At 38.1% G+C, this 16,277-nt stretch overlaps 1 protein-coding gene across 1 annotated transcript in view; it reads right to left on the bottom strand.

Moving 5' to 3' along the window:
• Positions 1-15,106, bottom strand: part of shroom3 (shroom family member 3) — a 61,471-nt gene extending 46,365 nt beyond the window's left edge. The window contains 3 exon segments of the mRNA XM_077542771.1: positions 4,106-4,260; positions 14,641-14,870; positions 14,873-15,106. Coding sequence (XP_077398897.1) covers positions 4,106-4,260; positions 14,641-14,870; positions 14,873-14,918 — 431 coding nt within the window. The 5' untranslated portion in view covers positions 14,919-15,106.
• Between the last annotated feature and the right edge of the window lie 1,171 nt (positions 15,107-16,277).

Here is a 16,277-nt window from a genome sequence, read left to right on the forward strand (position 1 = left end):
ACATTCAATTGTTCACTGAACTCATAATTAATTAAACCCAGCCACTTAATTCAATTGTGTGTTACCAATTGAAACAATTCAATTAAGTTGGTAACAATTCTCTTTTTACAGTGTACAGAAAAATATGCTCACTTTATATTTTGACTTTACTGATGTCTACATTTATCTACTGTATCTCTTATTGTGCTGGTCCTCACTGAAAATGAAAAAAAAAAAAACAATTTCAATGAAATGAAAATGACAAAAATATTGTTTTCTTAAACCATTAACAATTGTATTGGCCTATTTTAATGTTAGGGTTAGATCAACATAATTTATTGTGGTTAATGGTACTAAATTACTCGGATTGGGTCCAACTTAATTTACTTGGGTTCAATAAACTTAATTTATCCAGGGTAATGCAGTATTTTTAAATACAGGTTTGGTCTATTAAAACTAACCCAGGTAAAATTCACACTTACATACAAATTAGAGTCAAGAAATCTAGAGCATTTTTGGAATGCACTCGGAAAAGCATATTGGCTGCCTGTGTCATTTACTTAGATCTATCATGTAATTGGTGATCAATAACTGATTATTGAAATGATTAAGTCATGTAAAATTAGCATGAAACCTGTTTAATTTCTTATTAGACTCATTCATGCTGAAAAAAACGCAAGGCAATCATGTTTCCATGACGAAATGTCACCGCAACTGTGGGTTGGTGTTGCTTGTGGGATAGTGCATAAGTGGTTTGCACATCTGCCTCACAGTTCTGAGGTCATAGATTCAAATTCAGGCTCTGGCCTTTCTCTGTAGAGATAGCATGTTCTCCCTGTGCCTTTGTGGGTACTCTGGAGCTTGAACATATCCGCAGCAGACTTTGGGAAAGTATTTTCTCCTGTATATGATGCTATGCAGCAGAACAATAATGATAATAATGATATAGGAGTGCTACTAAGTCATTGTATGAGATACAGTTGATTACATTTCACACAGTCAACAAAATTGTTAATAATCATCCAATACGTACTCCGACCTAAACATCGCAGTACTTATACATGTTTGGCTATTAGCTATAATTACACAGGTAAGATTACGATGATGGACTTGGTCAAACCTGCTTAACCTCCTCACATTCCAGTGACTTAATTTGTGTTTTCATATGAACAAACATCCTCACAAATAGAGCTTGTGCTGTGTTTAATATTTTGGTTTAGTAAAGTGCTAAAATATATGCCCATAGACTGCATGTTGTTGTTACACAGGCAGCTACATCGTTACGGCAAACAACAAGCAGATGCCACATATGAAGTTTCTTTCCTTTCTTTTATCTAAAGGGGAAACAAAAGTCAAGTGCAATATAACACCAGTTCAGTGCAGACTGCTTCTAAGGGGGGTATTAAATGACAAAACATCTGCAGAATGTGGAGCAAGGAGCAATACAGGTGACACGCACGCTCAAACACACGCAGACTTCGCAAAGACTGACTGATACTTCCAGACGAATTGACAAATCATCGAACACAAACATGCTCAAGAGACCAAGGAAAGTCTTATCTCACACAAACAGCTATCAAGTGTCGGGTAAAGTTTAATAGAAGGTTCTTGCTACACATTAGCCTCATTTCTGACTTAAGTAAGGTGTAGCGTAATACACTTCATTTTCACACATAAATGTCCCATAGCACAGCAAACATGTTGAATTCGATTAAGGCTGCTATGCAAAAGCAAAACTAAATTAACTTGTTTAATCAAATACATATAAACTATGGATTACACCTGTAGAAGACCATTAGCAGTTAGCAGCATACAGTCGATTTTACTTTCACTTAGGTTTCCATTGTTTGAGTCAAATCTACGTTTGTGTATGAGAATACATACAGCACGCCAAAGACCAAAATAGCACACTTACAACGCTGATGTGAAGATCCTCGGAAAATATGATGCTTTGTTTTAAAGAAGGTGCTAACGGCATACTTGCAGGTGTATGCCTGTCTCTCCCACTCTGGCTTTTCACTTTGCTCTCGTTTTTTTAACCAACCAGGTTTCACTGGAATGCACCAATCAGAAAGGGAGTGTGGCAGGAATGGAGGAGAGACAGGGTGTTGGACAGACAGGTATGGCGAGTGACGTAGCATTTAACAGGTGCGCTCTGAGTTACACACCTTTTGTCTAGAGATAGAGGATGAAGGATTTACTCAAACACCCACGTTGCATTTAAACCACCTGTCAAAATAATGCAGCATGTGTACATACATACGGTACACATGTGCATGCGCTAAGCGCATTATAGTTAACGAAAATTAACAAAATTGGGGGGGATTCTTAGCAAAATAAAATATACATTATATGTTTATATAACTTACTAAAATTACAAAAATGTGTTAATTAATTTCATACGTGAACTTTCTGGATTTATTTAAAGTGTATTCATTTATACAGAATAAAGAAAGCCAACAGTTGTTTGAGAATCATAGTTTAATTTATGTTTTTATACAATACTTTTACTTTTGTTTACAAATGCGTATGTATTTACTTTTATTTTACAATACTTTTTTTTATTATCTTACTCTCTTAAAACTTCTGGGTCAAAAATAATCCAATTTGGTCAAAAATTGGACCGACCTGTTACTTGGGTTAATTTGACCTAACTTGGGGTTGAATTTAGGTCAAATTGACCAATTTCTCTTTGTATAAAAATATCAAAACAACCCAAAGTTGGGCCAAATTGATTTGATAAGTATTTGTCGAGTGTACACCGTTAAAACTGCTAAGTCAAAAATAAATCAATTTTGGTCAAAAATTAGACCGACCCGCTACTTTAGGTAAATTTATTGAAGTATTTGTCATGTATAAACCCTTAAAACTGATGGGTCAAAACTAACCCAATTTAGGTAAAAAAATTGAACCGACCCGCTACTTGGGTCAATTTGACCTAATTTAGGGTTGAATTTGGGTCAAATTGACCAATTTCACTTTGTATAAAAACTGCAAAATAACCCAAAGTTGGGTCAAATTGACCCACGTAGCAGGTCGGTTACGTCAACGTCCATCTCATCCGTGAATAGAAAATGGCTTTATGGATAATATCAGTCTCAGTTGTAGTTTGTATAAAGTTAACAAACAGGCGGGGGGGGGGGAATCCACATGATCCTCAGGTCAGATAATTTCTTTCAGTGAAGTGGTCAGCCACATGGGACAGTACAATAATTAGAGTTTTAGGATTAGGGGCTTCCTAGCATCGTCACCCAATTTATTTTCTAGATATCCTATTGATAAAATAGTGAGTGAACAAGTAAGACAATATAGTCCAAAGGTGAAGGCCGGACAAAGATGAAGCCATAAAGTTTGACCTACTTCACAAGTCTGCTACACTGTACAAAGCGGAAATGCATACCAGAAAGGTCTTGTTCTGAAGACAAACATGTTCCCTAAACTACTGCATGTTTGATATTTATATCACCAAAAGTTATTATTTCACAAAAAACAGACTAATCTACAGGAACCCTACAGTAAGTTCATCAGACACACGCACACTTGAACAGTGATTGTGTGGAGGAAGAGTTCTCGGGAGATTCCTGACACACCTTAACACAATGCCATGTGTGCTACGACATCTGTCGGACTGTGTGTGTGATCTTGTTTTTGTTACATAGTGGGGCCAACATTTCGGGATTTCACAGAGTTGTGGGGCAATGGCGGTTAGCAGTGTTGTAGTCATTTTGCGCAGGCTCCTTAGCTTGCTTGTGCTTTTGCTGCAAAATATTTTGCTTCTTTATTCCCACGTTCAACAAGCGGTGTTTTGATACATGCAAAGCCATGTTTGTTCTGTAGATTGCAATAAAGTTTTTTTTTTAAAGTGTCCGTCTTCTTCGCTGATTCTTCTATGCTTTCCGTTAACTCCTTGTGGCTGCGCTACAGCGCCACTCCAGACTCGGCATATACATTACAGCCATTAAACGTCCTCAGCGTCTTCTTTTGGACACACGCAAGTCTGGAAATGCTTCTGTATGTACGAGATTTGTTTGAGGAACAAAGCTGGCCTCAGACACATATTGTTGGTCTATCTAACCCCACGCATTTCTGTCCTTCTAAACACAACCACACATGCATGAATCCTTACCTGCGGACGGTGATCTGTAGAGTCTTATATGATCCTTTGACAAGGGCGATGGCTTCCTGACGATAACCTGTCAGATCGATGTCATTTATGATGATAATCTCATCCCCCACCTGTAGTGGGCACTCCAAACTGTCTGCCTTACCGCCCTCTTCCACCTGCAAAGACACGTATTTTGTCACTCTTACATCCATGTACAACTCGGAGATTTTAAAGGGCATTGACATTTCATTCTTTTTTCAATGGGAGTCAATAGCTGAGGTTGCACTGCCCTCTGAAATGCGCAAACTACAAATTGCATAATAGCAAACTGGCAATGAAAACACTGAAATTTTGAAAAATACATTTCCACTAGTCATGTGACCCCGTCTGGCCACGTGCGTGGGAAGTAAAGGAAGTCAAGGGCCAATCCATAGCCACTCACTTTCGTGTCGTAACTTCCTCCTGGGGGGATAATAAGTCTTTTTAACCACAAAGTGATATAGCTATAGCGCTATATGAGGATCAGACAACATACACGAGTTGTAAGCGCACGCACACACACACACACACACACGCACACACACACACACACACACACACACACACGCGCACACACACACACACACACACACACACACCACCAACGCCAAATGTCCGTCCCACCCAATCAGGGGAGAGACGTTTTTACAAAAACTCTGGGCGTCCATCTTCCGTAAACAAACCTCTCGTGAGAACATTTCCTGATATTTTACGAAAGTTATGAGATCCAGCCAAAAGGTCTTCAATGGAAACACCTCCAAGTCGAAATTGTACTTTATTAAAAATTTAAGAAATATTGCTTTTATTTTGTTTAAAAAAAAAAAAACTGTAATGGAAACCCAAATAATTATCCATATATCTATCCACCGTGAATTGTGATGGTCCACTGTATAGTTTTAAATTGTAATAACACCATTCACAACTTGATGGCAGACATCACTTAGTTGCACTTGTTGTACTATACTACCATATGAGTAAGCCAAACAATTTGGGGATGTGGAATGCAGGACAAACAAAGTACCGTAATAATATTTTTTATGGATTTTTAGTGAGTTGACTTTTGAGGGAAAAATGCAGCAAATTAGTTTTTTGCGCATAGTGTTGGTTTTCTGTTCAGCAGTTTTTTGCCTCAAATAAGAATTTTTATGCACGAGAGCCTTTTGTCTTAGAGAAGAAGAAAAAATCACAGTGGGCACTATGTGCATTTTTATTGTTCAAACTATTTGTTGTTGAAGGCTGGATCCTTTATACATGCATCAAGCATGAAATATATTATTAAAATACTGTGATTTACATTGGCTGAATAAAAAAATGGATATATTATGTCCCTATTTAAAATGGCTTTTTTTTTTTTAATCATACATTTGGCCAGGAAGTGTGTGGTGCTATGAGGTTGCCAGTAGTGCTGATGAAAAAATTATGGCCTTCTCCATCATTTACGTTGCCCATCAGTGTTCTCGAATATTTAAACCTTGCAGGGCTTCACTTGGTAAACTATGTTAGCTCTAATCAAATATTTCATGAAATATGCAACAGAGACATGAATGACACTTTTGCGGTGATTCATCACACACACGTTACTGTATCAGGATCGCTCCAACGCTTTATCAGCCCTACTGATGACGGCTCTTAGCTGCCTGTGAGTGAGTGAGTGAGCCAGCGGACATCAACATGTGTCGGTCGAGTATGTGTTATGCCATGTCAAGGTCACATTGTTTTGTTTTCTCTGCTTCCCTGTGAGATAAGTGTACTCACACTTTGCCTTGGCCTTCCAAATGTCTGCACATAAGCAATCCAGTCAATTACATTGATGTTAATAGAAATATGTATCGTTAAGTCTGACATTTTCAGACGGAGACAATTCATTGTTCTAATACGATCAAATTCATATTCGTAAAATTTACAGTTCTGTGTAGAAAAGATTTTTTTGTAAAAAAAGAAAGAAAAAAAATCATAATTGATTGACAGTATTTTGGACAAGAACTGCATGAGAAGTCGTGCCGTGCTGATGTCATTGAAGTGCAATGCGTATTATTTAAACAATCCAGACTTAAGTTGTCAAGCATGCAGAAGCACAATTTGGATAGATTTATACGAGTGTGTCACATCATTCAATGGAATGGCATCAATGCAACCACCTAAAATGTTCAGATTGCCAAGTAGCACAACGTATTTTTGTAACATCTTATGTAATTCTCCATTTTTTGCCTTACATTAAAATACCTGTAAAGGGAAATGAACCATGAATTAATATGATAGACAATTTAGCTACTTTAAAAAAAAAAAAATTATTAAGTTAATAGAACCTGTGTTGAACAATACTTGACACAAAGCATTTTCTTCAACACTTTAGTAGTCATGCATGCACTCCACTGTTCATTCAGCTTTAGTTGGTGGAATTGATTTCTTACACTTTACAGTTACAGTCTTTCTGAATACGCAGCACGTATCTCTGATGTCCCTTTGTTGTATTTTCCATGGATAGTCCCAATACAGAGGAGTCATAGGGATGTCAATGTGCAATAGCTTCACAATCTCCTCTTTAACTCATGCCAAAATACTGCATGTGCGCAATCCCCAATCTTTCCACAATATGTTCAACAAAGTAGGAATATTGGATCTTTACAAAATGTCAAAATGACCAAAGGGGTCCTAAAAAACAATTGAATTATTGTTTTCTATTCAATTTATTTCCATAATATACGAGTGATATCTCAATGACAATTCAAATGCGTATTCATATATTCTGTCCTCTATTATCATTATTACATTTTGCTTTGAGTGTGAATTACCAGATATATCACCTGTTAAAATACTTACTAGTTCTTGATTGGTACATTATTTCCAGTTACCATAATGTAGTATTTTTCCACACTTGTAGGGTCTCTTTTAAGCTCCACCCACTCTCTGTGAGTCTGAATATAGTGCCTAATTCTGGGAGAAGGATTTCATTGAGATTCCTCCAAATAAATCATCAGTTGTTCATCACACAATTGCATTCCCGCTGTTTCACCGGCCACCATTTTACATTGCCACCCGCTAACGCCACCTATCTTCAACACATTGATTTCTCTGTGACGTTTTCAAGTTATTTTCTGTGTCTACGGCAAAAATGGTACTGATGAAGCTGGGAAAAGCACTACTTGCACATTTGATCAGTAAGCATGCAATTACACGATGTCGGTTAAATTTGTTCGCCAACTAAAACAACAACACTAGGCCAAAATTCGTAGGAAGTTCCCAAAAGATGTAACTTCTGCTCTTGGCTGATTGGTTCTTTCCACTGTCTGTTTGGGTTGATTTTGCTCCGCCTCAGAAATGCGATTGGTAGCGATTGTGTCGTGGTACAGCAATGAGTCTGGTTTCCAGGCTGTGATTGCGCACCTGCGCATTGCTTTTGTCCAGCTCTGTGTTTAATCATTTAGAATAGAATTTGGCAGCAGCCTGACAACATATTGAAATTTGAAATAGTAATCTCTTCAAGTCGTCACGAGCATTTAAAACAGTGACAGGCGCAAGTCATTTCTCTTGTATATGCTCGTGACTTAAGTTATTGAGCACTGCTTGGAAACAACAGACTCCACCCATCTGGTCCTCTTCACATGTTAAAACAACTGCCAAGAATCTCTCACAAAGCACATCAGACCCCTCGTCTGACTCAAAACACATTTTGCACCTCACACTTGAGATCCTTTAGTTTTAAAGGTCTCAAAATGTGATGCTTTCATACCGTCAAGTGTTGTACGTAAAAGACAAAAACACACACACACAACGGAGGGTGAGATAAAACAACAGTGAGGGTTTCAAAAGGCACATCAGGCAAATATGGGATGTAGTATTGCCACTAATGATAGCATGTACTTTTGACAATTAAAGAAATTAAAATTACAACTGCATCGTAGGAGTTTCACTAACTCAACGGAAATTTAAATTCTGTAAAGGAACACCCTTGAAATGTAAACCATTTCACAACCTGAAAACAAAATGTGCCTGTGTGTGTGTGTGTGTGTGTTGGGGTGGGAGGGTAGATCGCTATGATATTCCAGCTGATATTCATTATCATGCAGACAGCAGATCAGCTCAATATGTTCTCACTGTGACCAAACTAACAAACTTTATCTAATTAATATAGACTGTGATTTAAGAAAACATCTTCAGACAGCAGGAGGATCCTTGGCTGAAATAAACGAGTGATTTATATATATATATCTATATATATATTTACACACACACACACACACACATATATTGCCCAACCAGGTGTCGTTTGATCTTTTACGATAAAAGGAAATATTTTGTAGAGCCTTTTGGAGGCCTGTGCAGTTTTAGCTTGTCAATCTGGTTCACCGGAGGGATTTCAGTAGCACAACTGCAATACATTTTAATTGAATTTAATTCCTTATTAATTGATCCTCAATGTACTGATGACGCTATGCCATAATAAACTGAAATCATGTTTCTCATGCCACTAGGTCAAGGCTGGAAATATTACCCATATTTTTGTGCAAACCACATAAGTATTTATTTTTGTTTGTAATCTTAGTGCTAACTGCCCTACTCATTTGTCCTTGTATCTCCTGAGTCCTTTTTTGCTACGTCACAGTACTGTGACTTTTATCTGATACACAGTACGATCTGCACTGTGCTAATCATTTTTTGTTATTGAAAATAATTAGTTTCAAATTGTCACAATGCTGTTGCCACATTATGCATCAAAGGCTCATTTATCCCTAATTATCAGCCAAAATACGAAATTAGCATCTATGCTACCAAGAGCACAATTTTATGAGTCCGCTCAATTTTATGAGTCCATACATGGCAGCTTTCATCCTATTGATAAAGGATAAATGCACTGTATATGTATCTTGACAATTTGGCTGTGTACAATTGAGGCTTCATGAATCAGTGCTAGAGTGGTCGTCTCCCAACCGTGAGGTTGTGGGTTCGATCCACAGCCCTTGTGACCATGTCGAAGTGTCCTTGAGCAAGACACTGGACACTGATTTGCTCCCAGTGGACCTGCTAACAGCCGACCAATGGTGTATGTGTTTGTGTAAATGGGTGAATGCGAGGCATTGTAAAGTGCTTTGGGCACCATATGGTGTAGATAAAGCGCTACATAGAAAACAGTCCATTTACCAATCACACAGTTCTCGCAGCGATTCATTTGATAAACCAATTAAAAAGTTATTTAACCTTTAAATTCTCATCCCAAGTAATCGCTAGCAGGCGTGATTTGTCGTTGCAGAACTAATACTACTTTTGCTTCCTCTTTAAGAATCATGGGAACTGTAGTCCTATTAGCCTAATGCAAGCTGATCTTTTCTGGCAGCGTATTTCCAATGTTACAACGTGGGGTAAACGCCACAGCCAGCTTCCAATAGCTGCTGGGGCCAAGCAAAAAAACTGTCAATCAATATAATATTTATTTAGCAATAAATCACTTTTTCTCGTGAAGCCCCTTCCCTTCTTTCTTTTTTTTAAATAAGAGCCCCTCGAACGCTTCCACTTTTTCACAGGCATCACAGTGGCTGTGCTAAAGACTTAAGCTAACGCTAGCACTATTGCTATCAACAGTTTTAAACACGGAAACACTTACCGCTATCTCCGGGTGGCGGCAGACCTGTACAGGGCTGTGTGTGACTTTGCAGTCCGTTCCCGAAGCCCATTAGCTGGTGCGAACAATTTTTTTATTTGATTTTTAAACGTTGGTGAATATGTGAATGTGCCGATTTGAAGTGCGCCGCACCTTGTCCTGCGGGACGCATCCGTGCCCGCCTGTCAACTACATTGACTATAAAGTGCAATCGCACCGCCAGAAAATGCTCAACTCTTGTTTGGTGTTTAATGTACCATTATCCAACAAGTCTGCGCTTTGGGCACATTTCAATATATATTGTGCTTTGTTAAAATGTCAATTAATTTTCATTTCGGTGCATCTCTACTTCATATGTGTTAATTTTTTCAACATTTAATGTTGTGAGGACGTCTTCAACATTTTTTGATCCACTGCACATGCTCATCCTCCTCTTTTTCTAAAAAAAAATGACACCAATATTTTGACATAAACAAATATTCTGAATGTCATACTCAAACATTTATTAAATGTTTTACTTTAATGCATGTAGTTATGTTTATTGCTCAAACACAACCTGCACTACCTTTAACGTAACCATCCGCTGTCAGCTAAAGGATCATCTACGGTCAAAATGAATAGTGTGATCAATCCGCGTTAATACATGATTATTGCGATAATTTTCTGTGATTAAGCGATTCCAGTCGTTTAAATTTTAAACTGTTCAGCTCATTTACAAAGTCAAATGTGTGTGCGTGAAAGTGCATTTTTCTTAAAGGGACACTGAGATATTTTTAGTTGATGTTGATTGTGGTTAACTTCCACATTTCTTCACCGATTCCAGTGGTTTAAATTTTACACTGTTCAGCTCATTTACAAGAGTCAGCAGTCCCATTCAAAATTTCCGCGGGAATTTTTCTAGTTAATTAGTTAACGCTTTGACAGAACTAGTAATAACACAACCACTGGTCACCAGATTGACTAGCAATTGAATAGTTCCTGATGAGAATATATTGTATATTTAGTTTTCAGTGAAATTGTAGTGTCTCACCCAATTTTAAATTTTGAAAATCTGGTCACCCTATCTGAAAATGATCGAATTGGATTCAATGATCTGCAAAGGTTGTAACTCAAAAGATAAGACACAATAAATACGTCATCAAAGACATGCAAGTTGTGATAACTTCACAGTTAAGCTTACTAATAGCTAGCCAAACATTAACTAAGCTTCATGCCAGTTATGTATTTAATCGAAAAGACAATTAAGTTATAGACAAATACTGAACAAAGGTTGGTGGGGCACCATTTAAAAACAGTGATTAGGAATGTATTAGTACAGCTTCTGTAAAGAAGATAAGTACTGTACAGACACTGAATGTAAAGTGACTCAACTTGTTTTAATAAATAAATAAATAAATGCCGTGTCACTCTTCAGTCTAGTTAGTTCCATGCAGGTCACAACCTCCAGATTAAAGTCATTAAGACTATTTAGCCTGAGCTGAAATGTGTGGAATAGGTGAACCTGGCGAAGACTAAGAAATGTGCTGATGGTTAACAATTGAGGATAAAAAGTGAAATAAAAGCAGCTTAACGAGAACCAATGTAGATGGGGAATGATTGAATTAGACAGACTTGAGGTTATGTTGGAGTCACACAAAAAGGTCTAGAATTTGACAAACCAGACCCAGGATGCATCACAAAATAAAAGTGTGTTGTTCATTTCTCCACCCCCCCCAAAAAAAGAAAAAACACATAATCCACATTCTTGTTTTATTATACGGCCTTTTGGCTTTCGTCCCAGGAAAACACCCTCGCACATATAATAGCAAGCTTGCCTGCTGATTTGCATTTTAGTAAAATGGGGCCATGGCAGCTCTCAGGGAAATAATTACTTATTAATTCCAATTAAGTTAGGCTGGTGCGTAAAAAGTAAATAAAAACAGAATACAGCAATTTGCAAAACCCATATTCAATTAGGTACAATACAAAGACACATTAATTAATGATCAATTTGATTAACTTGATTGCCTTTTTTTGCCGATATTCATTCATTTAGTATTTAATAACTACAACACATTACAAAAAATCTGGGATACGGGCATGTTTACCACTGTGTTACATACTCTTCCTTTTAACAACAATCAGTGTTTGGGAAGTGGAATTATTTCCCATTCTTGCTAGATGTACACACTTCAATTGCTCAAAGGTCCGGAGTGTCTGTCGTCGTATTTTGCACTTTGTAACGCACCGCATCTTTTTCAATAGGAGACAGGTCTGGACTGCTGGCGGGCCAGTCTAGAACACACACGCTTTTACTACCAAGCTGCACTGTTTAACACATACATGTAATATTCATTGCTCTATGGGTAATTGTTTACCATTGAGTCTTAAGGATGTAGTGGCACAGTATCTAATATTGTCATTTGATTGGAAGATGGGAGTGGGATTAAATACGTTTTCTTCTTCCCACTCCCAATTGGACTTTTGCTGCCAATTTGCTTTTTTTTTGCTTTTGCTATTGTCTGAAACAAATAAAAGTGAAATTAATTCACACATATACAAAAGATGAACTTTTAAAGGAGGCCAATGTTGTGTGGCTAATAAAACGGGTTATCCTTCCTCCCACTGAGCCATTTTTTGTTGGCAGAGAAGAACCACTTGGATAGTGCAATACAGCAATTATAAACATCTCTTTAATAACGCCATTTAATGTGGAACTCTGACCAAACCTTAGGCACAAATGTGCCTAAAAAGCCCCACTAAATTCTGAGATTTCAACATCTTAAACTCTGAGTTTACCTTTCAATCAGCTTGTGGGTGTTAGTCTCATATGCCAATTTTTGCCAAAGAAGGCAGTTATGATTGGGACCCATGAACTCTGCCTAAATACAACAGACATAACACTATTTGAAATAAAGAATCTGAATAACTCTGTTGACATATAACGGTAGTAGCTGCACTTGTTAGATTTTTTTTTTTTACTATATTATTTATTCGTTATGTTTTATAATAAAATAGTTGTGTCTGTACAGTTGCTGTTTCCACTGAAAAAGATATATGAATTAAAAAAGTACACCAGACAGAGTACAAGTAACCTGCAGTGAAAACTACGATCAAATGAATTCTATACTATGACAAGCTATGCTAAATAAATTAACCAAATGCTATGCTAATAAATCACTATCCTAAAAATCGATACAAAGATGTTCACAAACACTACTACTCCAACTCCAACTCTCTAAGAAGGAGTGTGAGGAGGCATATACGAGACTGAGTCGGTGGGTGGCAGAGCAACTACATGAGTTTTACGCAAGTGACATCAGTAGCCCGTGCTCGTCCAATAAGAGGACAAACAGCCAAATTGTGTTTATCCCAGTGTTTAACCTGAAGATGGCGCCACTCAAGCGGGTTTTGCCCCAAATTCAAGATTTCAACAAACATGCACTAAAATGTCAAAATAATGACTAGCATATGTAGACAGTGTTAACAGACACCTGTTTCCACAGTTTATCACCCAAAAAGTTGAGTTACTATTTAAATAGCATTCCATTTTGCCATTTTAATAATTGCTCCCACAGATAATACTGTATATGCATGTACGTTTTGTATGCTCTGTTTCCATGTGCTGATTGCATGTGTTAAAGTAACAGTTGTTTGAAGGTTATAATTAAGTTTACGTCACAAGTCAAAACGGCAGTGTAATGCTGCATTCAAGGACAAGAGCAAGGTGGAAAGTCGGAAAAGCTCAACTTCCCACGCCCCTTTGAACTCAGAGATCCAAGTTGCAAAGTGACATTGGATAAAAAAGGACCCCGACATCACTGACCGGCTTCAATTTGACGTCACTCGACAATAGAGACATATGCTGCATTCGATGAAAGTGGGAAGTTGGGCTTTTCTGACTTCACATCAAGAAGTGAGCACGGGAATGCCCATTTGAATTCATGCATCTAAATTGTGAAGTCAAGAAAAAAAGGAGACCGATTTCACTGATCAACTTCAATCTGACATCTTTTGACAATGGCGAGCCCATGGAGAGACAGACCATGAATGGAAAAACATAATTTACACGATTTTAAACAGATATTTATTTATATTTGTGTATTACTTTAATCATTTGAAATAGGGTCACGTAACACAACATAATTTTGACTGATTGTGTTAAATAGAACAACAAACAATTTAGTAATCGGACATCTTTGTTATTCGCCTCAAATGCATTGAGGTCAGAATTAAGTGGGATGATCAGAGCAGGATCATTATGACTTCCCACCGTCCTCGAATGCAGCATTAACTTGGTGAAAAAAAGGTCTCCCCTCATTGAAAAACATTGGACTTTGGATCGTTGTAATTTGATTTGTGAGGATTATTTTGATTTCCAAATGCGATGAAATGTTGTTTGACTACTATAACAATCTATCTGGTCTGTATGCTAGTCACAGTCATAATCAATACAATACCGTTTGTTTTCACCGTGTAAGGTGCGGAAATAGCAGAAATGCCCGGATGTTCGTTATTACCAATACTGTTAGCTCAACCATGACATACAACATTAGTGTTAAGGCAGTGAACGAAATTACATGGTTCCATAAAATATTTTGTTTACGTTTAAATCTCTTTTGCTTTACATTCGTTTTAATTATAATACTTTCAAATATGTTAAACGTAATGGGGGGAGTTGACTTTTAAAAGTTATTTGGTTTCACTATCCTGAAACGTAGGCAATCTTGCGTGATGAGGGAGCGCTTCACTGTCTGTACTGTAGTTTTGCTCTTATGTTGCCTACAAAAACATGACCCTAACGGTACTTTTGCCATTGGGAAAGACATATTTAAAGCGTACACTGCATTTAGTCTTTCACATATTTCAAATTGTTATACCGGAAGGGTTGCTGCAAAATGAACATTTTCAACATTGTTTGAGGTAATTGACATTATTATACCTTGGAGATGATGAGGGGCTCCCCATGCTCCAGGCCACCCTTAAGTGTAAATCCCCAGGGCGCTCCACCCTGCAGCTGGGCCTCCACAAGCGCCCACCCGCCTCTTCTTCCTCCGCCCGCCGCCTGCTGGAGCCCCGCCCGGTCACCGTCCATGCCCGTAAAGGAAGCGCTCCTACCGGGCTGGCCAGTCCTCAGTCCGGCTGCGACCGGGCGGACCGCGGGGGGGACCAGGCTGACGAAAAGAGTATGTCCTTCACGAGCACATGACCGTCGATCATTTAAAACTCCTGGTCGATGAAAAGCAAAGCAGGAGGTATCCGGGCACCGAGTTGCAAAGTGCACAGTGCATTCCTGAAGCGCAAAGAGTGGCGAAAGGTCCGGTAAAACAACACCAGGACACTCACTGGAAATAGTTTGTAACACTTTGGAAAACGTTTGGAAGCTCACTGAATGGAGAAAGGGATCACACTCCAAGATAAACGGCGGTCAGATCAGATTTGTCCAAACAGAAATCCAAGCCGCTCTTCCTCCCTCTCTCACTGTGTCTGTCCCTCTCTTCCGAAAGTTTAGCATCACAATAGAATTTGGTGCGGCTCACTGAGTAAAGAGAAAGGGAGAGAGAGAGGGGGGGGGGGGGAGACGGAGAGAGACTGAGTGAAAGGACACGGGAAAGTATGAAGTGACGTAAGGAGAAAGGATGGGAAGTGATTGATTCTGACGTCTATATGATTTGGATTTAAATCACATATTAAAGCCAGTGAAGGCTCCACTTTAGCATTTTTCTCGGGTTTTTTTCTTCCAGTTTGATTTAAAAAGTATTCATGTCAGGCATTTTGCAACCTCTGGACACATTCTGGGCCAATTGCACACAAAAACCGACAATGATTTGTGATTATGATTTCTACGTGTGTCAGAAAGATGTCCAACTGGTAGTGAATTTGCAATAATATGAATCCCCAAGTGTGGTTTTATGCTTAAGTAAAATTAAATACAGGTGTAGAGACAGCCTAACACAATGAATATGAATGAGAACATTTAAGATTTAAGAACATTTAATTTAGCTCGTAACCACACCGGCTATATATCTTGTGGTCATACTTTGCAATATTTTTGAAGCAGCAGTTGCTCTGTTCACACTGGACAATTTGAATATTGAGAGCGGTATAAAGCACAGTCACACACAAGAGGCCGATTTTAATTAGTCAATTTTCTTACTGACCATAGCTTTTGATTGATAACATTTGACAGTCTGCTCAAGACAATTACTGTTATTGAACAGTGATGAGTGCAGATTTGGTCAACTGCCTTTTCCTGAAAACTTCCTCTCTGATTTACTGAGAGAAATGCAATACAGTACAGGCCAGTGTATGTAAATATCCCCATCTAGAGGCAGAAAATGTCATATAACCTACACAGTCATCATGTTTTTAAAATAGCGGCACAATTCTGACCATTGAATACATTAAGACTAACAATTTAATTTAAAATGTGAAACATTTAATGCTCTTTTAGATATTTGTACAGTACTGTATACATTTACAAGACCCAGTCGACACAACCTCACACAAAACAGATCCTCATGCAGACTAATAAGCCAACAAGAAAGAACAAGTTCTGATGGCCCAAGTCAAACAAAG

This window comes from Vanacampus margaritifer, chromosome 14 (genome assembly GCF_051991255.1).
Source record: "Vanacampus margaritifer isolate UIUO_Vmar chromosome 14, RoL_Vmar_1.0, whole genome shotgun sequence".
NCBI classification, from domain to species: Eukaryota; Metazoa; Chordata; class Actinopteri; order Syngnathiformes; family Syngnathidae; genus Vanacampus; species Vanacampus margaritifer.